Here is a 25,603-nt window from a genome sequence, read left to right as displayed (position 1 = left end):
GCTTCAACCACAGGCAGCAAAGACCGCCCTGGCAGGTGGCTTTACGTTTCTGTTTATAAAATCACAGAAACGCAGGTTTAAATCATCATTTCTCCTCTTCAGCATTTCTTCCCGTTTATCTAAATGCCTTTGATCCTCCCAGAGCTCTCTCTTCCTCACATCTCTTTGCTACCAAACACAACAACCAAAAGGGATATCAGTGCTTTGGGTGCACATGGTCTCATGGATCCACGATACCAAAGAGGCACAGCTGGCTGCACGGGGTGGCACTTCACAGAACCAGTGGCTATAGCTGACCTTTTAAAACATTATGACAAGCATCTTCTCATTTTAACTTCTTCATTGTGCAAAGTAGTAGTAACAGAAAAGAAATACAGAGTGTGTTCAGTGTATCATCTCAGAAATCAAGCAGTTTCCTGCATAACCAAGGCGGGGAACGTGCCCGGGACATTCTGCTCTCACAGATAACAATTGCGAAAGTGGACGGTGTTTACCTTAGGGGAACATGAAGTCCTCTGGTGGTTCACACTCCCTTGGGCAATAGGTTCAAGGTCCTCACGGGACTTGGAAGTGCCACTCCTCTCTATCAGGTTCCTTATTTCAACATCAAGCTCTTTACTTTCACACCTGCTTAAAAAGAAATTGCAGAAAGACTTAAAGAGCACTCAGGCAGCCTCACGCGTGCTGTGCTTTGCGACAAAAATTCATGCAAAATAGTTAAGCCAGCACTCTTGACCAATTGTATTACCTTGTGCATAGAAAAACCAAGTGAGCCCCCCTCCTGGGTGCTGTCTGAATGCCGCCATGCACCCTCACTCCCACCTCCAGCTGCAAGAATGTTAAAATATAGCACAAGTGTTCTCAAAATAATTAACATTGGATTTGAATTCCAAAACAAAATCTTCAGGTGTTTTTTTTTTTCATTGCACCCTTTGTTTTTTGTAATACTTCATAATAAATACCCAAGAGCCACTTTCATCTCTCCCTCCCATACTCCCCCAACCTTCAAAATAAGTTCCTTTTAAAAACAACTTGCAAAAAATAGGAAAAAAAAAAGAAAGATCTGTTCTGGATGCTAAAATATTTGTTCTGTGGGAAAACCGTTCTCTTTCAGTCTCTACTAAGGACACAGGTTTTAAGTCCTGACAGCTAGCAATTAAGGCTGATTCATTCATACACTGCAGTGATGGAACACAACTTTCAGAGAACAGACCTGGCCATATCAAAAGCAAACCCCCAAAAACCTACACCCAAGCCAAGCTTTCAGGAAATATTTGTCTTCATTTCCTGAGCAGCTTAAACCAACTCTAAATATATGTAATCACAAAATGGCTTGGGTTGGAAGGAACCTCAAAGATCATCTAGTTCCAACCCTCAGCCATGGGCTGGTCACCCCCCACCAGCTCAGGCTGCCCAGGGCTCCATCCTGCCTGACCTTGAACACCTCCCGGGATGGGGCATCCACAGCTCTCTTGGCAGCCTGTGCCAGCACCTCACCAGCCTCTCTTGGAAAAACTTCCCCCAGTATCTAACCTAAATCTCCCCTCCTTTAGTTTAAAACCATTTCCCCTTGTCCTATCACTATCTCCCCATGCATAAAGTTGATTTCCCCCCTCTTTATAATCGTACCTCTTCAAACCGTCTTACTTTTGTGGAGCCACAGCATGGAGGAAGAAAAAAAAACAAGTGTAATGTCAGGATATTTGGGTGTGATTTGAGAGCTAGACTTACAGCGTAGGCAATTAGACTTTTGCACAGGCAACAGAACCACAATATTTCATTTCAATCGTGGAATGTTCTCATTCACTAGAACACTTCACATGACTTTTCTCTTATACAGAAAGATATTTTCTTGTACTGACTTCTTTGTTGTTTGTATTAAACCAGTATGGTACCTAGAGTGAGTTCAAAGAAAGAGAGTACCTGACAGAAAAGAGTCCTGCATTTTGTCAGACTGCTTGGAAAGGGAATTATGGCCACCTAAAGTCATGATGAGCAAAAGAAGGGCTTTCTTGGCACACATTTTCATAAGCTGTTCCAAACGCCTGCAGCAGTTTTCAAAGCCTCCCTGCTGCGTGGGTGGCAGAGCCAGCCCTGGCGACATGGGCTCATGAGCTGGCTTTGTGAGCGAGGTTGGCTCCACAGAGCCAGCACACAACCTGGCGCTCCTTAGCTTCCCTTCCACTTCTGGTATGAGGAGATGAGCAGGGCTATGGGTGCTCACAGGACCGGGAAGGAGCCACAAAGCCTTGTCAGCACAAACGCCTGTAAATCAAGAAGAAAACTACAGGAGGAAAACAAGGAACATAGAGAAAGAAAACTAGCCCTTATCTGTACTGCTAAAAAGTTGCAAAATCCCAGATAGCAGTGCAAGTGGCAATTTTTTCCTTTTTAAGCAACTGTTTGCTAAGCTTCTCGGACAGTAAGTTCTGGGGTGGCGGCACAACCAACAGTTCTCTTTGGAGGCTTTACTTTCAAGCAGCTACACAACACCCAGATGCTCTGCCCCATCAGTACCCCTCTTTCCTCTAAGCACATCTCCCTGGAAAACAGCAGCTTCAGCTCATTAGGATTCCCATGCCTGGCCTAACATGAGACTTGCTTTGTCTAACAGGTTGGATATATGCCAGGCAGAGAACTGGGCGCACTTGAGGTTGCTTGATAGAACTGAGAAGTTATGGCACAGAAGCAAACGCTCGTGATGCAGTTTTAGGGACAATGCATTATACAATATTTACATAACAGGGGAGAAATTGCTGCTGCAGCCCCCTCAGAAGCCCTAAAAACGTGGGAAGAGTTGAGGAGAGGTTAAGTACAGCGAAGTGAAATGTTACCAAGCAGCACTGAGGGATTAAGGATAGCTGTTAAGACCACTGACCAATGCTTTCAGAACTTTCATTTTTATTCTGTTCTTGGACAACCAAATGAAGGTGAGAGCTGTTTTCCTCTTTGTTGCTTACAGAGCTGAGAAAAAAAAAACCTTCTGCCTATATGTCTCACAAAGACTGTTCTGCTCATTGCCCAGGGTTGCACATCAATTTTCACATCTCAGAACCCTCTGCAGCAAATGGCCATCCTTCGCTGCTGGCACAACCCACTCCTCTGGCTGGGTCAGTGCAGTCAGGGTTTCTTCAAGTGAAATAAAGCAGCTTAGAATAAAACAACTGCTCAAAGGAGAAGGGCAATTTCTAGGGGCAGCTCTGAAGAAAGCAGAAGAGGAGCAGCGTGGCAGCAGCGCGCACTGAAGTAGGCTGCACACATCTCCGCTGCTCAGCTATGAGAAGAGCTGTCTGACCACAGCCTCCTGAGATCAGAGCATGAATAAAGCTGGGAAATCCCCTGTAAAGATGGGGGGTGGCTTTAAGTGCTTCTCAGTCAGGAAGCGCTCATCGCTGTGCTCTGTTTCCTGCAACTTGCCCAAAAGACTGCTGTTCCTGGTACCTCCTGCAGTTCCCTTTCTCATTCTGCATTGTCCTTCCTGGGCTTAGCACAGTCCAGGCAAGAGAAGGATTAAGATCCAGCAATGCCAGTGAAAAAGACTGGGAAGCACAGAAGATTCAAACCCCTGCAAATGGTTCAACATCACCATGAAAGTTAGAGAACTGTTTCTTTGGCTGGGTTTCTCAGTGCACTTGTTTCTCCTCTCAGCCTTTAAACTAGGGTGTTTTGACCAGAAACTATCCCTCTGTTGATGCACATTTCAGAAGAATATTAGCCACTTCAGTACTTGGAAGGGTATATTTATCGTGAATTATGTAAAATGTTAATTAACTATATCTGTGATGTAGATGCATTTTACAGACCATACTTGCAGAGCACACAGATGATTAGAGTGCTTGAATATACAGCAATGTCTCCAAGACAGCAATGATTAGAAGCTACCACAGCACGAGGCAGCTCTGGATGATAACATGAGCTTCCCTTGATGAGCAGCAGAGGGCACACAGCATACAACTGCCACAGAAAGCACTCCTTCCTGAGCTACTATTGGTATTGTGACGTTTATGGACGTATTTGTGCACCATTAGCATCTTTATTAATTTGCATCACTATCAACATTTCCTAAGGCTGGGTATTTTGTTTTTCATTACTGATGTTTTTTGTAAAGAGAGAAAATGGACAATCCACTAGAAGAACAAACAAACAAAACAGAACAGAAAATTCAAATTTTAGAGATGCATGTTGTGTAAAATCAGTCATCATAGAATCACCAAGGCTGGAAAAGACCTCCAAGATCATTCAGTCCAACTGTCTACCTATCACCAATATTTCTCTACTAAACCATGTCCCTCAGTACCACAACTAAATGTTTCTTGAACATCTCCAGGGGCAGCGACTCAATCACTTCCCTGGGCAGCCCATCAGAGAATGTAAGAAATATTTTAATGTGGTAGTAGAGAACAAAGTATATCTCTTCTGGGTATAAAAGCTTTCTGAAATATAAAAATAGGAAGATAAAAAATATAAAACCTATCCCACTTACATGGCATGTTATGGTTAAAGAAGACAACAATAATAAGGTATTATGGTAACTCCTCTTTGCAAAGTGTGAGTTACATGCTCAATTTCATTTGCTGGGAAAATTAGAACATTTGAGATGGAAGCAGCACTGACAGATATAACAAAGGCAGGTGGTGGCCCACTGTAGGTTTTAGCAGCTTACAGGAAAAGGAGAGTGCACAACCTTACTCATAATTTCCATGTCATGAACACTTGAAGCAGCACATGCTTTGTCTATGTCTGGAGCTAAAATTCCTACCTAGATCAAAGCCATACAATCAAATAAACTATTCAATTCTGTCCTCAAAGAGTTATGCTATGAAGTGCTGGTTATTAAATGATGCATGTAGCAGAGTCAGAGCAAAGCTGTGGCCCCACACTACTGCTAAAGATGGAATATTATGGCATCAGAAAGGAAACACGAGGTGTGGAAATCAACAGCTTCTAATAGAGTCAAGTGCACTTCTTTACAGTCAAGCTTCTCCTGGTCAAGAGAAGCAGCACAACTCCCCATTAACTCCCATTTCTCTAATGGAGCAGCAGCCATGCCCAGCTCCTGATGGCCTGCTCTATGGTCATTTCACAAACCATCTTGCAATAGATTGCATAGATTCATAGCTAAGAAATACATACTTGTATTCAAACAGTTGGGCGTGAATCCTGGGAAGAGTCCCAGTGTTGCCACCGATATCATTTGTGAGCTCATCTCTCCCTGGTTTTCACTGGGAAAGACAAGGCATTATTATTGTCTTTTCCAGTATTATTATATACTAATATTATTAGTATTATTAGTTACTAATGGCTATGTGGAAACGGTGACATAAATATAATGAGTCTTGAGGAATACGTTGCAAAATTCTGAATTGACTGTTTAATTATTTGACCAGGATTATTCATTCTTTCATTAAATTAACAATATCACTTTTTGTAATAATAATTTATAGGCTGGTGTGCTGGGGTCATTCTCCTGTGATTGGCAAAAGCAAAAATAAACACCATAAGCAATTGTGAGAAAAGGTTTTAAGCCAGGATTTACGGCCAGACGCCAACAGCACAGAGCCATATTTTGACAGGAAATGAATTCCAGAGTCTAGAGGTTAAGCACATGCTACATCCCCTTGGGTGGGCATTTCAGACATCCCATTCTTGCAACCAAGCCTAGAGAGCTGATCCTTAGAAAGTTGTAAACATCTGAATTTGAATTACAAAGGATGAACTGGTTCCGATAAGTTAAAATTTGTAGCAAATTTCAAGGCAAACCATTTCAGCTAATATTTCCCCTATTTATGATACAGCACTTAATTTCATTCAGGAAGATGCATTTAGAATTTGGGTAGGAAAAGACCTGCTTACAGAATTTCTAATCTAGCGTGGGTTAGAAATATTTGAAACAAGGATAAAAATGAGACATATACTTCTTTACAATGACAGTTTATCCTTAGAGCTATGCTATTATCTTATGTTCTGTGATTTCAAAGGTTTTTTGCTCTCTTAATTCAGTTTTGTATAATAATTCCTAGACTTTTTTCTATGTACATATCTTAGGATTTTTATATTAAGATCTTACTCAAGACTAAATGACAAAGAATTGCCAATCTAATAAATGACGGGAAGAAAAATCTTTTGCCAAGAAAACACTAAGACTTTTGTTATAGAATTGGGTGAGTTTTTCATTATTGCTGTTTTTTGTTCTCTTTCATAACCTCATGAACTCTTAGAGCTTTAGTAAGTCATTAGCAAACCATGGGTTCCTGAGCTGATAAACAATAGTTACAATGTAGTGCAGCTCCCTAAGTATCAGCGGTGCTATTCCGGTACTCAACACCCAGAAAGCAGATCTCCACTTGGAGCTTAGGGCTGGGAATCTGAGCCCTATCTCTTGAAATGGAACTGCACTCATTCTACATTTCTCCTCTCACACACCGCCGTAAGAGACCATTTATTAGACATAAAGCATTCTGCACCAGTGCAAGCGCACAGAAAGAACACCTGCCTTTGTTGACTGTGAGGACATAAATAAACAAGAAAGAGGGAAAGAAAAGGAACAACAAAATTCATCTGGTATTTCAAAAGCATAGCTGGAAAGGCCGGCACCAGCAGCAGCTGAGCTCCACCTCACAGAACTGCACTGTCTTTAGAGTGAGAGGTCCCAGATGCTGGGAAAAAGGGGCTGGCACTGGTACTTGGGAGCTAAGTACGAGATTATGCCTAATCTTGCTCCACTCCCAAGGAGAGAGCTCCACAAGGCAAGGTGTATGATATGGATTATGACGAGTGTGTATACTGAGACTACAGCAGAGAAACCGCTTAAACTTTCGCTCAAATGCGATTCAGCCAAAACATCTGCCTGTCACCCCATAAACGTCCCTACACTTCTGTTCCCTTTACGACAAAGGAATGGAGCTTTTAAGGAACATTTAATAGCCAGCAGCTGTTTGGCTGTCAAATGCCACATCTGGAGAAGCTGTGCCGTAAATGTGAACAGAAACAATTATTCTTTAATAGTTTTGCTTAATTTTAAGAATTACACAAATCGCAACAACAAAAGAGGTGCAAGTTCTTAATGGAAACACATCTGGTTTCTCTGAAAAGAAGCCAAAAAAAAAAAAAAAAGGGTCCAGTGATTAACTGAAGCTGCTCACATAATCTGTCCTGCCTCACTGAAGGGAGAAGCAAAGCTACCGATACGTAGGCACTCCGTGTTTTCCAGTGTTTGTCTGTTCCCTTCAACAAGTATGGGACATGTGAGAAGACAACAGCTAAGCTGGTTACATCATCCCCCTTCCACTAGGATCTTCTGCTTAATTACACTGCCAAAACCATAATTCAAGGTCTTCACGATGAACAGAATTTGGGAGAATTTCAAACCCCTGGAAAGTCATGGAATGAGTTTCACTAACTTTGTCAGGCTTCAAACAAGCTTCCAGTGAGTGACAGAAGACCATCTCCCAGGAGAAGCAGCACGTAGAGCACTGTCACCCAGGCTCCCCTTGCAGGGCTCATGCAGCTGTGTGTGGACACTGGGGGGGGTAAGGGGAATTTAAAGGGAATTGAAGTTTTTCCCTGAAAATCACCCAAAGCGGAAAGCTCAGCCAAGCGTGTTCTTTCTGAGCAGATCAACTCTGTACTCCGCTGAAAGGCACACCTGCAGAAAACTGGTGGGAAATGGTGGGAAAGTGTTGAAAGAGCCGAAAACTAAAAGTCAACAACAAAAAGGGAAACAAATCTACAGCAGAGCAAAAATTAATGTTTCCAGTGCTCTCTACGAAGACCAACAGCCGGAAAAGCTGGAACACCTGTTAGGGTACACTCAGGCCTCAGTAGGCACCGTCTTGACACAGTTACCCTCCAGTAGCACTTTCTGCACTGCCTGCTTGCTCCACAGCACACCATAAGCACCAGGTGTCCATTCGGGCCTTACAGGCACTCATTTCCCTGGAAAGCTGTCATCCTGGTGCAATTATATGGCTGATGTTTTTATCTGGTGTTTTACACCTCTGTTCTCTCTCTTCCTCAATCAGGCATCACTACAAACCAAACAAGACCTATGCACTGCCTCCTACCTCACCCTTGGGAGGATGTAGATGCGTCACCAAAACCTCACTGATCAGGGCACCTTCGGAGCAAAGTAAGCCCCAAATTCTTTTGGGTCAGTTTTTCCCCCATAGACCTTACATATTTTCCATTGTCTACTAACAGTGCAAGCAGAATAAACAGAACACCACTTGGAAATCCAGCCAGGAAATTTAACTTACAGTAGCTGAAGAGGATAATCAGCTCTGTTGAGTCAAGTCAACTTCTTGCCTATGGCATCTGTCAGGCAGCCAAATGAAACACAGAGGAAACTCACTACACAGCTGTCTGTGTCACAGATCCAGTGCTTGAACTGCCAGCACCTGGCATCTGCTTTCACCAGGGATGCCATTGCCTGAAAGGATTCTGACACCTCCCTGCCGTCAGAGATGGATTAGAGTCAAACTACATTAGCAGTAGCACACAGTGTCTTTGGCAAATGGGAAATCCCAATTTCACAAACTAACTTGAAGGAAAAAAAAGTTCCTTTCCAGAAAAAAAAAAAAAAAAAAAAAAAAAAGATGGATACAGTACTATGTATTTCCTAAACGTTACAAAAACATCTACGCTTTCCTTTCATTTTGTTTTTTTTCCTCTCTTACATCTGCACATAACAATTAAAAGGTAGCTTTAAAAGGTATTAACTATCCTCAACTACCTGGAAGATTTATTACCATTATTACTGTCAGAGCTCACCTTACTGGGTACAACTAATCATTTAAATTCTTAGCACTATTTGTTTTCTTTAATCTCCTCATGACTCACTGAATCTTAGAAATGGGTTGTCATCATCACAGCCTCACTGAAGACTCTTAACCATACTGTGACCTCTTTATCTGAATGAAGTATCTCTCCATCCTACCATACAACCTCCTTTCCTGCCATTATCAGTAGAACTAGCTTTACTTCACAAAGAAGCAAGCAGATCCAAGAAGCTATGAAATCTCTGTAGTCAGAAATATTAAAAACTTGCCTAGATAGGCTCAAAGCCATCTGATCCAACTAACCCCACTGGTCCAGATAACATCCAAGTGCTTTCCAACCTACACTATTTTATGATTCTTCTCTTCTCAGTACATAATATGCCCATGTTTAACTTGTTTAACCAGAACTGATACAGACCTCTACTGGACAGATTAAAGTGGGAAAAAAGTAATTGCATTAGGCTGAGTGTCTGACAGAAAAATTGACTGACAAATGCAGGAAAAGCTTGATTATGCAGTTCTAGTAACATAATACAAATGACAAAAAATAAAAATAAAAGTAAAAATAAAATAAAAGGAGAAGTTTCTCCACAAGAAAAATAAGGATATGAGACTGGTCATACCTTTCCATCTCAGCATGCTGGTGGGAACACAGTTCTAGAAGATCCTCTGCCTCTTTATTCTTCCTTTTGAAGTTTTCACAGTGAATCTATTAGAAATAGGGAGAGGAAAAAAAATGCATTCAGAGTGGAAATAAATAGATTAATAATCTCAGAAAAAAAAATAATAATTGCACTATCACAAGAAGAGATAACCATGCATTGTCTGCATTCCTGTTTTCTCTTCCCATCCCATAAAGAGCTGCAATGTAGGCCAGGAATCCACTTTCTCCTAGTTCACCATCATAATCTCTTAAATCCACCACTCTAACAGGAAGAGTTTTGTAAGGGCAAAAGCAACAGCGTTCTCCACTGTGGTAGCAGGCATCTCTCCTAGAAGCAAAGCTACCAGTACTCACACAAATACTGGAAATGTTGTGAAAGGTATTTTTGTGATTATTAGTATTCATCCTAAAAGAAATAAATTGTTTTAAATTCTTGGAGTTCATGTATATCCTCAGATTAACTAGAAAATAGACATGCTTCATGGAAGCATAAAGAAAACTGCTACTCTCAAGCTTAAGAGGATTAGTAGGGGCCTGATATAAATAACCTGGAGAGAAAAGAGGAGGAGCCTTGTTTAAGTTAGTGTGCACAAGTGCATTGCTCACAAACTATACAAGCTTCCACAGTCTTCCCTCTAGTCAGGGTTAGCTACTGTCTAGCACTGCATTTCCAATGAGAAACAAAAACACTGTTCTCAGAGAAAAGGACATATGTTGGAGTAATAGTAAGTAGTCCACATACAAATTATTCTTTCAGATGTGAACACCAAACTAACTCTGAAATGAAAAAAAACCAAAAGAACTCTGTGTTATGAAGTACAGTCACCTCTCTTACAAATGAGAGAACAAATCGTACAGAGACCAAGTCATGCAACCTCATCCCTGTAAGTCATTCCACTGCCTGTACTGCTGGCTGCCAGGGTACATGTCTTCATGGTATGTGGGACACGTCTATTTCACCAGCAAAGGAGCCCACAAGTCCTATTCTTTTCTTTAGGAGAAAGTGACAGAAGAATAGCATTATTGCAGTTGTAATTGGAAGACTGGGGGTTTAGATTTTATCTTGACCTAAAAGATTTCATAATACCTACTGTAAGAATAGCAATGGAAAAAAGTGGGAGTCATCAAGAGTGAAACCCAACATTTATGACCAATTACAAGTCACTTATTTTACTGGTAACATCAGCTTAATGTGGAAGCACAGCTGAACTTTTTTATAGAAACCATGGTGCTTTACCTATGTGCAGAGCAAAAATGTATAATACAAGCTTGCCAGGAGAGGATCATGTTTGGCACCCCTCCCCTCTCCAGATTCCCCATTCCATCAGGCATTTCACACATTTTAAATACATACTATAATCACTAGTTGCAAGAATCCTATTAAGAAAAAACACCTATTCATTTTCACGTAAAACTTGATTCCAGCTTGTCTGAGTTTTATGAGTGTCTGTTTAATCATAACAAAAACATGTTGATGTATGGAAAACTGCATTTACTTGATTTCAGTGGGAGCTGCAAACACTTAGTACTAGTAAGAGCACAGCCTTACTTTAGGATATGGACAGGAAGTTGACGCACAGGAGCGTGCCCTTATGGCCAAAAAGGAAAATGGCATTCTAGGACATGTTAAAAAGGACATTGCCAGTGCTCCTCCCCCTTTCCTCTGTCCTAGTGAGGCCATATCTGGAGTACTGCGTTCAGTTCCTGGCCTCCCCAGCTCAAGAAAGACAGGGATCTCCTAGAAAGTTCAGTGGTTGACCACAGAGACGATGAGGGGCCTGGAGGAAAGGCTGAGAGACCCGGACTGTTCAGCCTGGAGAAGATAAGGCTGAGAGGGGATCTCATAACTGTTTATAAATATCTAAATTGTGGGTGGCATTGGATAAGGGCAGGCCCTTTTGGTGGTGAGCAACAACAGAACAAGAGACAGTGGACACAAACTGGAGCACAGCAAGTTCCATGCTAACACAAGGAAGGGCTTTGTTGTTGTGGGAATGTCAGGGCCCTAGAACAGACTGCCCAGAGTGGCTGTGGAGCCTCCTTTGGAGATAGTCCAGACTCACCTGAACACCTACCTGCATGACCTGATACAGCAAATTGCTTTAGGAGGGATTTGGAATCTATTATCACCAGAGGTCCCTTCCAACCCCTGCAAATCTGTCATTATTATACTTGGAATTTAGGTGTTTAACAAGATACCGATTTTGAAAAAATGTTGACCTAGAGTAAACAGTCCCAACAAAAAATAAAATGATCATGCACGTGCGCACACACACACACAAAAATAAATAAATAAAAAGCAAAAAAAAACCCAGCGCCATAATTCAAACCACCATTCCTTCTCTCATTCATTCTATAGGATTACATATTTCAAGTCTCAGATTCACATGCCAAGTTCGACATAGTAGGACAGCCCACATACTAAAGAAATGTTCCACGTTAAAGGGATAAAAGTTAGAATTTACTGACCAATGTTGGTAAAATGTGTGCAGCAGGAAGTAAAGAATGTTTGGGGCTGTGAGCAGGGGGAATGAAGAAAAAATTGTTGCATGACTTTTTGCAGTGACAAACCTGTTCATCTAAGCAGCGCAGGCTTTTGGGTAAAAGCAGAAGACAGTTCGATGTGGCTAAGAGCAGCGTGATCCACACTGCAGATCACGGCCAGGCTGCTGCCAACCAAACAACACTGCAGCATGGCCACCTGCTTTGATCTGTCTCCCTTGACCTCCAAAGAAATGGATGTCTGCGTTGATGCGGGGTAATGTCTTTGCCTTTCATTTCTCACGGCTTTTTGGTAATATCAGTTCTGTCAGTAATGTCAGTGTGTCAGTTCTGAATGGCTTTTAATTTTTATTTTTTAAAATCATTTTTGGTTCTTCATGACAAAATGAGTCCAACCTGTGTTGGCAGCACTAATTGTCCTACATCTAAATCTACAGTGACATATCTGAGCAAGACACATCTGGACAATGGCACAAAACATGCACATTTTTGTTGTAAAAGGAGCTAAAAGCTTTTAAAATGATACCATAAAATTTAATGCTGTGAGGCTTTTATTAGATCAGACAAATAGAAGCTGAGTTGGATAAAAATTTAGCTACTTCAAAGAATTAAGGCTCTGTAGAAAATAGGGGGTTTTAATTGTCATGGAAAGGATTGCTCGGAATTACATAAATTTTCTGCTTTCTGTCAAGGCTGTAAAAAAATGGGAACACTGAAGAAAAAGAGGATCTGTTTTTCTCATGCATTTGTGTTCCAGCAGTAATTGAAAATGTTTAGTAAAAAGCATACAAAAGTTTATCAGCCCTCCAATAATAATTTAAGCCCTGAGTACTTCCTTAATACACCTGGACAGGCCATAAGAGACTTTTTTGTTTGGAGTACTAATGTGGATTAACAAGGAAGATTTCCATGTGTAAAATGCAATTGGAGAGAAAAACCTCCCCAAAGAGGGACAAGACTCACTAATTCTTATAAAATATTAATTATTAAACAATAGCGGCCACCCAGGCACTTACCAAGCTAGAGTTTCAAAATATTAATTAAAATACATTTCACAACCATCTGTATTGTAGCTGTTATATCTGCACTGCTCTTGCTTCACCTCCTGCCACATTCTCTTTTGCTTTCCAAGCCTACCACTATCTTAAGAGCATGCCATTTTCCTGAATCTTTCCTCATTTTCCCCAAACACATGCTGTAATTCACTTGCTCTTCTGTTGTGCCAAAGCAGCATTTTGTGGGGACACAGTGCAAAACGGCTCCCAGAAATGAACTGGCCGAAAGGAGGCAGAGAAGGGAATGGGATTTTGTGTTCCCTCTGCATACCTTGTCTGGATTGGCTCAGCGATTCAGTTATAGAAAACACCACCATAAACTGGCATTGTCACAATTCAGGGAGCAGAAAACACACAGACAAAAAAACAAACAGAAGCACACACTAGCAAATTACACATGGGGAACAACCCATGGATATGCTACCTTCTCACTGATTTATACTTCTTGTACTGCAGAAGACCTAGGGCTAGCTGTCACAGAAAGACCAAGCAAAATCACCACCTTTAGTAATACCCAGATTGCAAAATAGCTCCAAAACAAAATGGAACATATGTAATCACAAACAAGCCCACAAATAAACAAGCTGGCAGGTTACACATTATCAGTGCATGGCTGCTGTGTGGGAGGAGTGGGGGGAAAGAAAAGGATTACTGTAAACGTGATCAAAATGGTAGAGCAACTAGAGGAAATAAAAAGATCCAACAACATTTCATGAAAGACATCCAAATTGAAACTAATCTAAAACAGGAATAAAGCCTTCAAGTTTGTTTGTTTGCCCTGTAGCTCTGAAGAAGCCAAATATGAAATAATATTTCTGCAGTGTCTTCCTCCCTAGATTGCTCCAGGTTTAATACTTGAAAACATCACTAAAGTTCAGTGCAGCCATCCTTGAACCAGACTACATCTTCCTGTTTCTGTATCCACTGTTCCTTTCTGAAAATGCAGCTTCAGCCACACAAGCGCAGCATAAAAAACCCCAACATCTCCCAGTCCTCTTTCCTCTTCCCTTGTAAAGTACTGAAAATTCAACATTCAGCAGTTTCTAACAAAAAAAAAAAAAAAAAGAAAAAAGAAATCTAATGCTTTGTGTCAAAAATGACAAGTTGCTAGGTTCCTCAGCTCTGTCTTGCCCAACTTGATTCCAATACAATGAAGCTGCTACCTGCACTACAGGATGCAGGAAAATTTAATACTTAATAGATACATGTGATCTCACCATTAAATGCAGTTATTCTGGGTTAGGTAGCACAGCATAAGACTGCTAAATATGCAAAATACCCTGTAGGCGCCATCCCATGAATCCATGATAGCCAGAACTTAGTAAGTAGCCTATTCACATTTCCTGAAATCATCACAAGTGATTCAATAAGCAAAACAAAGTAAAACCCCAAACAGCAGAAAGATAGATTAAAGCCCCAAACAACAGAAGGCCATTGCAGTGGACCCGATTGAGGAATGAGGCAATTAAAAGCTGACTGCCCTATTTCTATCCAGAAATAAATGTCTGGATTTCAGCATCAAGTCGATGTGACTCTGGAGAAGCTCTGCACTGTAAGCTGTTTGGCATTTATCCAGGAAATAAAACACACAGCATAATCTCTGCATTTGCTTTCTCGTATATAATATAGGATGATGACTTTGCACTGATAGGCAGTATTTGCTATTCAGTTCTTCGGTCTTACGAGAGCTGGCTTTCCACAACAGGAGGTCTGAAAATGTTTCCACTGACATACACACAAATGAGTTGAAGTGGTGAGTACAGATTGCTGTTTTTAAGTGTGTGACTTGGCCAAAATAAATAAATAAATGAATCAAAATAATAATAAAAATATATCAACGTGTCACTTTTAAAGTACATTAAAAGAGAAAGAAAAACAGTTAGACGTGTTTATACTTGTTTGAAAACTGGTCCATTTTACTATTTCTAAACATCTTCAGATTTAGATGTAGTTTCTCAAGGTCTTCAAGGTGAGAAAAGCATTCCCAGGTGAACATAAACTACACCAAGCAGAAATCAATGGCACAAACACTACCAGAACCAGACTGTGTCATGCCCAGAGTGTGTGCATCTGCACAGGTGAATCTAAAGCACAGAATATAATTTGCAAGGCTTCAAAAGATGCAAAAAATATTATGACTACGCTTCTAATGTGCAAGAGCCACTTTAGAAGCGACCACTGGAAGTCAAAAATCATCAGTCTACCCTAGCCATATACAATATGCCTCAAAATGACCTCAGAACTTTCTTAAATTTCTGCAAAGTCATCCTCTGTTTCCCTTCCCTCATTGGAAGCCATAAAGGAAAAAAAGAAAAGAAAAAGGGAAAAAGAAAAAAGGGAAAAAGAAAAAAGGGAAAAAGAAAAAAGGGAAAAAGAAAAAAGGGAAAAAGAAAAAAGGGAAAAAGAAAAAAGGGAAAAAGAAAAAAGGGAAAAAGAAAAAAGGGAAAAAGAAAAAGGGAAAAAGAAAAAAGACTAACTTGTATTATCATAAAGTTGGGGAGGTTGATGGAGGGGTGGGAGGCTTTTTTGGATTTGGAGAGCTTTACAACACGCTTGGAAAGTGATAGAAGACGTATGAAAGCTGCAACCCAAAATGTCACAAAGAAAATTGCAACAGTTTTCTGTGTTTCAAAATAAAATTTAACTTTCATTTATTGAAGACTCTTTGATACTCATATGCAACCTGTCACTGATTCTCAGACACCACTCCTTATTTTTAATACTGTTAGAAGAGATAATTTCTGGAAAATAGTAAGCTTGACTGAAGCCTGCCATTGCACAACAGAGTTGGTGGCTGTCAATGATACTTCAAAGATACTTACTGAGGCAGATCTACCCACAGAATATGATTTCGTTCCAAAAAGTACAAAATATGTTGTTGAAATAAAATAAAGTCTTCAACACTAAATATATTTGATTTGTTTCAAAGTTGTTTATCAAGAAATCACAGATAAGTCAAACAAATCTGCCAAACAGACAGTTCTCTGGATGAACATTTATAAACTAAGCATCCTTCTTGCAAGAGCACTTTGTGAAGGCTTTCCAATTGTTCTCAGTATCTCTATCTAAATTCAATTAGCATGACAATTTACTTGCGGTTGGGCAGGATTGGGCAGAACTACTGTTTGTTAAATGTCAGTTTAAACAATGCAGTGAAAAAAAATATATTTTTTGTGAATACTAATCACCAAAGTAGAGACAGCAGTCATTACAAAGCATACAGAGGTAGAAAGGAAACACGTTGCAAGATAAAAGCAAAATTAAATACATATTTTATGGAAATGGTTTTGTTTTTCTCCCAAAGAATTTCCAGTGGAGATCTCATTACAGTGCAACTAACGTTAAGAAAGGAGTAAGAAACAACGGAACTTTCTCGTGCAATTCATGCCAAGAAGAAAAATATTTAACATCTATTAAGCCCAATGACTTTGGAAATTGTACTCTGGAGTACAAATAGGTAACTTGCCATATTAACAGAAAGATCACTTCAAGGGCAGGGCCCACGTGGCTGGGAAGGAGTTTATGAGAAAAGCATTCAAGATAGAGGCAGACCTACCCACAGAAAGCCTGTGCAGCTGCCGAAGCAGAAGTTTAATGTTGAGAAGGTAAAAATCTGGTGTAGATTAGGAGTTTAGCTCCAATATATTTACATTTTATATTTTCCAAGTAAGCTTCAAAATATCAGGACAAAATAACGAGAAAGGAGAGGAGTACATAGTAAGGTAGGAGCAATCTGAAAAAACAGTTGCCCAAAAAAGCTTGGTGTTTCTTAGCTGGCAGGAGCACCAGTGCTGAGCAACTCAGAGACCCATGAAACTCATGTTGCCTTGCATACACTCAGTGTACCCACCCTCCTGAAAATTTGATGCTGTTGCTGCTAGAAATTAGGACTCTGCTGGTAGTAGATCTTGGCATACTTGGGATCCAGCAGCAAGTCTAGGGCAGATTTTAAGAAATTCTATTTCCCCAGGTATCTTAGTGGGGTTCTGTGAGCATCTTCTGGTTATCATGGGTGTATCTACAACTTCTACTTTATTTTGAGACTGGGGAACAAGAGCAGGGAGGTTCCTACAGCTGCCCCACTGCAAGGAGTGTGCAGGTCCTCTGGGAGCGAGCATCACCGGCTCCGAAAACAGAAGGGTTAATTCTCACTGCAGCAGGTAGAAGTACTGCAGCTTTGCCTTTTGTCAGATAAGTAGTTAAAAAAAAACATTTGTATTCTTCTCTCTCTATACAAACCTCATCTCATAGTTCATCCTGCTTATGACTGTTAACCTAAAATTTACCTGTTGAAATTTCTAGCTATGTGGATACAAACATTCCCTTTTCTGCAGCGCTTCAAAGCCAGAGCTCTGGACCACTCTCAAAGGCTACAGGGGCTAGAAAAAACAATAGGAAATATGGAAAAGGCTCTCCTGTATCTTAGCCACAAATCCAACCACAGGAATGCTCTGCCTGCTCATCAGTCTCAGTAGTGCAGGGAACATGCCATGGTCTACAGAACTTGTAAAACTTGCAAAGGTTTCAGCAGAAACACTACCCAATGAAGTACAGGTGCAGCCTAACAGACATGCACTGAATGTTTGTATCATTAGAGTTACTTAAATTAAATGTTTGACATAGCCCTAACCCTCTACCTGGAAATAATACTTTACCTTCCATTGTTCACCTTTGTGCAGGAAAAGTGTAAAAGCTCTGCTATAACAGAGTATAAATGTGTATAAATAACATGATTTATACACAATAATTATAAATTAAGAATTAATTGAGAAAAGAAAAAAAAGCTATTAAAACATCAGGTTTGGGATTTGAGATCTTTTTGGCAAATGAAAAGGGCAAAGAGGTACAAGACATCACCCTGAGGCTAGGCAGAGACCTAGCGATGCCAGCTTCAAATGCAGCAGTTACTCACCATTTTAGGTAAGGTGTTCATCTCCGTGCTGCTGGGCTGGTATGTGCTTGTCTTAATCAAGGCTCTCTGAATCAAATAACAACTAAGTGGCTTGGAGGCAAATATATACCTATCTCAAGGTTTAACCTACACACCAGGCTTAGGGAAACCCCTTTCTTAAAGTCATTCTAACGTTGAGGACACACTCATCTCTCACAAATAAACACAGCCCACACAGATCTACTTGAAAGCTCTGCTTATCAGAGACCACAGAGGATTCCCTCTCACTCTTCTGATGACCATGGAACAGTGACACAATGGCACGCCCACTCACCAGCAAGAGGCGCGTGGTGGGAAAAGTGGTGGTCGAGCATGGTGGAAAAGTTGTATCAATTCAAAGGGTACAAAACACAAGTTTTAATCTAGAAGTAGAATAATTTACTGTAAGGAGTAGATAGGTCAGGGAACCATTTCTAGGAATGCTTTTTAATTAGAATTTATTCTAAAGGTTTCCCTACAGAAATAGCACTCAGCCCAACCAGCCGAAGTCCCCTCATCAGAAGTGACTTTCAGTGCTCTACCCAGGCAATAAATACCACGTTATCGCTTCAGATTTTCTCTTTGAGGAAGAGGGCGTAAAGAGGAGGAGTCTGCAGAAACATCTTTCCCTCCACCCAGACGAGAAGTGATGCAGCAGTTTCAGGATACGCTGCTCATGTCAGGCTACAGTTCACTGCACAGCTCATTAATCAAGTTTCACAGTCGATAAAAGTTAACGCTGTCATTCTGTTACTTACTACGAATCTCATTTCTAGGCACATTGAGATCTTTCAGCCTGACTATTGCATTGGTTTCGGTTTTGATAACAACAAAAGCTGTGCAGCTTTCCACCTAGGGGGAGAAGCAGTTCAAACATGTTTATGAAGCTCCTGTTGTCTTCTGTACTGGAAATACCAGTGATTCAGGTGCCCTGGAAACATTTTCATGCTCCTAGCAGAAATATTACAGCTGCTCAGTAGAGCAGGGTAGATCTTTTTTTGTCACACCATTTTAGCCTCTACCTCTCACATGCACTCACACAGTAATCATCTACAAATTCACATCCAATTCACTGTGGTTTTGTTTAAACAAAACTATTATGGAAACACTTGCAGTAATAGCACAGAAGGCAACAAGCCAGAGTCAGGATGTGAGAGACCAAGGCTCAAATCTTTCTCCTGCCTAAAGGGAGTTTAACTGCGCTTGCGCCTTCAGGACAAGCATTTCAACTGCTGGATTTGTACGGTGTTTTCTCTAGTCTTTTGCAATAATAGTCTTCCAGTGCATATTAAGTATTTACTATCTCTTTGTTAAAGAAAACATTTATGACTTCAGCTTGATGGTTTGAACTATTACCTGTAGGGTTCAGAATTACTGTCTGCCTGATTAAAATGAATAAAAGGCACAAATATCATCTCCTTTTCAGAACTCTGTCCTAATCATTCAGCTCTACATCAGACAACTTGCGATCTCTAGTTCTGATCTCTAGTTTAGTCCTATCTAAGTGCTTATAAAAAGCAGAACTTCCTCGACAGGAGAAACTGTTAGCAATCTACCAGCTCAGTAGCAAACAGTTAGAGCACCATCTTGGGAGACAAATGCCATCTACTCAAATCGTTCCAAGCAGCAAAAGAAACTGAAGCCAAGAGATGTGCATCTGAGAAGAAATACTTTTTCCACTGGACAGACAAGTAACAAGGGAATAACGTCACTTCTTCCCCTGTAACACATTCACAAGGAGTGCAGTGAATATAGCCTTCTATATTTTTGGCTTTCACTGCACTAAAGCACAGCTTTTGAATTTGGACTCACCAACAAGCTTAATTTCTTTGGGACTGGAAACAGTTCAGCAGCTTGTTGTTATGTTGTTGTCATCTGTCAGCTCAGCAACAATGATGGAGCTAAATTAAATCTTTCCATGTGTGCTGTTCCTGAGTTTAATATCCATCACCTGTTCAACACCACTGTGATTTCTGCCAAGGAGGCCAGGAATAATAAGATTTCTCCTAATCCAGGACCAGGCAACGCCAGGATTGCTAAGCCTTTAAGATCAGGTGCCTTCTTACCTGAAAGGCTGCACGACATCCCATGAGTAGCAAACAAAATGCATAAGTATATATGTTCTGTGAAGCATTCCCCCAAACAAAAGGTAAAACGGTTACATACACCTCTAAGTCATTCTGAATCACACACATTCACTGTAGTACTGGGCTGTTCGCAGAGCCCTTTAACAACTAAGCCCGAAGCAGGCACAGGTAGGGGTGCATTGCTCTGCTCACTGCAGGACCAGCTACTTACTTGAAAACACTAATAGGGAACAGTATCATTGATGCTTCCTAAGAATTGGTAGGGAAAACATAGAATGGCTTGGGTTGGAAGGGACCTTGATGATCATCTGGTTCTATCCCCTCTGCTGTGGGCAGGGTTGCCAACCATTAGATCAGGCTGCCCACGCTCTTCCAGTTTGCCAGCCACCTTGACTCAAACAATCATACTGTTTCATTTTGAACCCTTGTAAACGTTAGAGACATTAATGTAATGTCATTTTCATCACAGCAAGGCAGGCACAACAAAAAGTGCTGTGGAGGTAGATAGACGTAGTCAATGGAAAAAAATTGAAGGGGGGGAATCCTTTTTCTTAGCCTCCAGTGGAAATTTGTAGGGGTACACCAGAAGTCACACATGCATCTTTTCACCTGACCTCCCCACTCCCCCTATTCAGAAGAGGAAAACCCCTTTGGCTACACCATAACATGTCTGAATAATAAAAATTTCATTGCTTCTCATGCATATCCAAGGCACTTATCAATAGAAAGACCAGATTGGATGACTGCCATTCAAATCGTTTTATTGCTCACTGAAGAATTGTTTGTATAGGGTTTTTCCATAAGGGAAAAATAAGGAAATGAGTTAGAGAAAAATTAATATAATGTAAAGACAGCAGCTTGAAGTACCGGATCCTTGGTGACTTGTGAAGGGCTTAATTGCCATGTAAGTATTATTGAGGAGAGAAAAGACCACTACAAGGAAGAAAGGAAACAGGGAAATAAAAGGCAATTTTGAAAACGCTCAGAACAGTTTAGGACTCCAGTATTCTGGAGAGGAACCTGAAGGTATATTTTTGCTGTTCGGAAAATTTCTGAGACTTAGTTTTAAGGTTATACTTTGGTACCACACTTAGGGCATTATAAATGATTTCATTCTGCTGAAAAAAAAAGCAAAAGCCTGCCATTGTTGACAAAAAACAAAACAAAAACAAAACAAAAAAAACCTCACTGGCTACCTACAGCTGTCCTCTTCTTTTTGGTGCATGAATGAGAAGCCCACCTACGCACTTACACCTTTGCCAAGTTGAAACGCTCTTCTGCTTCTCTCACAGAAACAGAATGGCCACTATTTTTGCTTTCGTTATTATTTTTTCTTAAAGTCTCAAATGGTCCAGATCAAGAAGTAGTTGTACAAAGCAGTCAGTTCCAACTGTCACGTTTCTGATGTAAACTAAACAGCTCTGGTGCAGGCACATCTTGACCATGCTTGATACAGAGTTGAAACATTTTTGCGCTCACAGAAATGGCTTTAGCAGGGGGAAGATACTGCTACCCAATTCTGCTCTTAATTTTGGCAAGCTTTGATTGAAGTTTGGACTCAGTTGGGCTCGAGATGTACAAGAAGACAAGGCACTTCCCACCCATTCTGTTCCTGCTCACTGTGTGGCTTACTGCTTAGACACAGATGAAAGACCACACACAAGAAATTCTCCCTTACAGAAAATCTGGAAATGCCACAGCAACTTTATGAGGTCTTGAACAGCAATTCAATTAATTCTTTATTATAACTCAAATACATCTTTATGCAATTTCACTGGATTTTCACCGAGATGTTTATGAAGTTGATATGGTATCAAAGTACGGAAAGAAAAGGCAATGATCTCACCTCCATCCAACCACAAATCTATTAACTTCCACCACTTCCAGTTGCCACCTCAGATTCTGGTCAGGGGGAATTGTCAGCGGTCCTCCTCCCCAGCCCACCGTTCTCATCCAATGCCTTTCCTATCAACTTCCACTGCAGCCTAGCCCTTTTGAAATTAGTTGGCGTGCTGTCACGTATTTCAATGGACCTGGCCTTTCACTACTACCTCCACAGCACAGAGAACAGAAGCCAGAATTTGAAAACAGGTTTTAAAGCAGCTCAGGACCAAGTTTCAACACAACGTTGCTTCCTTGTTTGTCAATTCAATGAACATTAAGCACACAGTTTAGTGCCAATGAAGTCTGAACAGAAACCTTTTTTCTGAGCAGAAAGTCCACCCTGTTCCCTAGCTGGCTGCCCACCCATTGGTTTCTGCCATGACAGTTATTCTTACTGAAATATTTCAGGCTCTACATTTTGAGTTTTGTCCTGAACTAGAATTAAATCTAATTTTGGCAGTGTCTGAATCCTCCATGACAGGAATTTTTCTTTCTCCATTAGCTTCAGAAAGAACTCTTTCCTATCCATACTTAGTTTAATGTGCTTGACAGTTAACAAGAGGAAAAAGTAAACCCTGAAGTCATAATATGTTTCCCACATTATATGTCAATGAAGTCTTAAAGAAACATCTAACAATTTGTTGGAAATACGATCTTTACACAATAGAGTCAGTTAGGGGTTTTTTGGACGAGACAAAGCATTTTTCTTCCAGATTCAGGGACTGTAAAAAACTGCAAGTTCACCTGAAACATTGAACATCTCTATAGTTAAGGCCAAGGATAAATTCCAAGATTCAAGGTTAAGCTGATGATTGTGGAAAAAATGAAGGATCATCACAAAAACTATGGTTGCTGCCCCTAAGGCATATATATGACATTTCCTTATGTTTTTAAATTAAATCATTCAAAAATGCTTTAGAATATAAATAAAAATTCACAAAAAGTAACCACTCTTCACTACAGTTACTTGTCCCTCTGTGTAGAGGGAATAGCATGGAATTCAATACAGCAAAGGTGGAATTCAATACAGTAAAGCCACATTACTTAAAGCATTATTGGAACTTGACGATCATGATGGCAAATGGTACTGAATAGAGTATTATTGAATGATATCAAACAGTATTGTACAAAAATGTTCCTCCCTCCATTGGTCAGTAAGCTTAGCCTGTCATTGTCAACTAACACCTCAACTGTGGGTTGTAAATTGCAACTAAGCACAAAACATAACAGATCCTGGGTTTAAAAAATGAAAGAAAATACAAAGTAAGGCCTAATGTATCCAGAAAGAGCTAGCTGTTTTGCTATTGGCACAGAGTTGAATAGTGGGAGATACCTTCTCCTAGGCCATGCTTGCAGGTGACCAAGGGAAAATAGGGGAAATGCAGGCATTTCATAGGAGCTATCCTGATTGTCAGTGGACAGGAAAAAAAATGTACCTTGTAGCAGAGAATAACAGTGAAGGGTGACTCCTCCACTGCATTTCAGAAGAGAACGGTACTTTCTAGGTTCTCTGGATGATCTGATGACCTTCTTTTCACTACCACTAGTACTCAAAGAATCACATTGTAGAAAGCACAGAAATCATGGAATGGCAGGGCTGCCAGTTGCTAGTTCAAATAAACTCCCTTTAAATACAAGAAGGCCATGGTAAGATCTCCTCACAGCCTTCTCTTTTCCAGGCTGAAAGAGCACAGTTCCTTCATCCTATCTTTATAGGAGCGGTGTTGCAGCCCTTGGATCATCTTTGCAGCTCTCTCCAACAGCTCCACATCTTTCTTGTGTCAGGGCCCAATACTTGGATGCATTACTCAGCTAGGGTCTCATGAGGGCAAAACAGAGAGGGACAATCACCTCTCTGTCACTGCTGGTCACCCCTCTTCTGATGGAACCCAGGACACCATTGGTCTTCCAGTCTACAAGAGCACACTGCTGGCTCATGTTCAGTTTTTCATCCACTAGGACGCCCAGGTCCTTCTCAGCAGGGCTACTCCTCAAAGAGTTCTTCTCCCAGTACATAACATAATATTATAACAGTCAGAATAATATCCCCCTTCCTAATATAAAACATATGAATCTAATTCTCCCTCTTTGTAAAATCAAGAACAGTATCTACTTCACTATATGATTGTGCAAGACATAGAAGTGAGTGTGGTAAAGCTAATAACCACATCAGAGAGTGAGTTCACCATTAGAAGCTAGATCCAATCATTTCTAATACAGTTCCCTATTACATAAGCAACCAACATCAACAAAAATTTATAAAGGCAAGAATTCCCGTATAACATCCTACAAGAAAACCACCTTAGAGCTGTTTCCTGTTACCAAAAAAAAAAAAAAAAAAAAAAAAAAGGACAATAAAAATGAAGGAACTCCTGATCTTAGGCTGCTATTTCCACCTCATATGACCTTAATTTTATGGAAAAAGCACCTTTGTGTTATTCAGATTTTACTCATAAAGCACAGACAGAGGCAATGTGTAAGCACTGGGGAACAATCAAAAAAATGTAAAAAATCATCAAATGGTAAAGAAAAAGGTTGTTAAATGTTTTAAATGATGCAAGGAAAAGCTATTTGCTGAAGTGGAGATAAGGTTGCTCTTTTTACTTTTTTTATTAAGGGAAAAATAAAAAGACAAGTGCTTGGAGCAGCAGGAGGCTGTAGCAAATAGTTTTACTTCCCTTGTGTGCTTCCCCTGCAATTATAACCTTAAAAAGAAAACCAATAAATGAAAAGATTAAGTATTGAAGATTAGTTTATAACCTAGGTATATGTATCTACCTATGAATTACAACCTTACTCTAAATCTGTGCAATACCCTTCTGTGCATCTTACTTTTAAAGCTGCCTTAAATCACAGCAGACGGTCAGTCTAATAGATGCCCCATTACTATCTGTTAGTTTTTCAAATGCTGGTAGCCGTTCAAGTTTAGCTCACCTTATTTTCCTGAAAAGATGTATCCAGCTTTTGCAAATCAGAGAGTAATAGTGAAGAAAAATGTAACCTATATGAGAGGATTATCCTGACAAGACAGAAATGGAGTGTTATTTTCAAAGTCTGTGCCCCAGATCCATGTGGGTGTTACACTGTGGGGGGCTTAGCAGTTTCTGTTCAGCATCATGTGGTTATGACACTGGGCCCTAAGACAACCTCACCTCATTTGCTAAATGGGAAGCACAGCATTACTCACATACCACTACTTTCACCAGTGCAGTGGTGAAGCCATGCTGGTCAGCTCCCAAACCCAGAGTGACTCGAGACAGACCCACCCAAGGGCCTCCTCACCACATCAACGTGGTGTGAGTTATATAGTTTGAGTTTTTCTGCCCCACAGGGTAGCCCAGCTCTTTTGGTCCAGCTACCTTAAGTGGGCTGCAGCTAACCTGATTAATTATCTGTGAGTATTGCTATGAGATTCTGAATCTTTAGCAATTAAATTCCTTCAAAATAATAATAATAATAAAATAAAATAAAAATAAACCACCTTACAAAAACCCAGAAAACATTAAAACCCAGAATTAGCTTGGGCATTTTGCTCTCTGGTCTCCCATTCATCTGGGCTGACATTTCTCACTGTTAGAAAACAACGTGAGGTCACTGGATTGGAGCAAGACCTTCTTGAACGCATTTAAAAAGTATTCTTCCTAAGGAAATCCCCTCATCTTCAAACTAAGATCATTTTTAAATGTTCTTTCTCTAAAAGCATT

At 40.4% G+C, this 25,603-nt stretch overlaps 1 protein-coding gene across 19 annotated transcripts in view; it reads right to left on the bottom strand.

Annotated features, from left to right (window-relative positions):
* The window catches only part of TNIP3 (TNFAIP3 interacting protein 3), a 78,717-nt gene that overhangs the window by 36,855 nt on the left and 16,259 nt on the right, over positions 1-25,603 (bottom strand). For 12 of the 19 annotated variants that reach the window (XR_005859316.2, XR_005859315.2, XM_046940406.1 and 9 more), the window contains exons 2-3: positions 9,401-9,486; positions 495-630 (exon numbers count right to left, since the gene is read on the bottom strand). Coding sequence is in view for 17 of the 19 variants with exons in the window: in XM_046940406.1 (XP_046796362.1) it covers positions 495-630; positions 9,401-9,486 (222 nt within the window). In the remaining 2 variants the exon portion in view is untranslated. Of the gene's footprint in view, positions 1-494; positions 631-9,400; positions 9,487-17,910; positions 17,984-25,603 lie in introns of those variants that run through there. The other 7 variants (XM_046940407.1, XM_040699497.2, XM_046940414.1 and 4 more) reach the window with 3 other exon arrangements.

The sequence above is a fragment of the Gallus gallus genome, chromosome 4 (assembly GCF_016699485.2).
Source record: "Gallus gallus isolate bGalGal1 chromosome 4, bGalGal1.mat.broiler.GRCg7b, whole genome shotgun sequence".
Taxonomy (NCBI): domain Eukaryota; kingdom Metazoa; phylum Chordata; class Aves; order Galliformes; family Phasianidae; genus Gallus; species Gallus gallus.
This window is presented reverse-complemented; position numbering and strand designations above follow the sequence as displayed.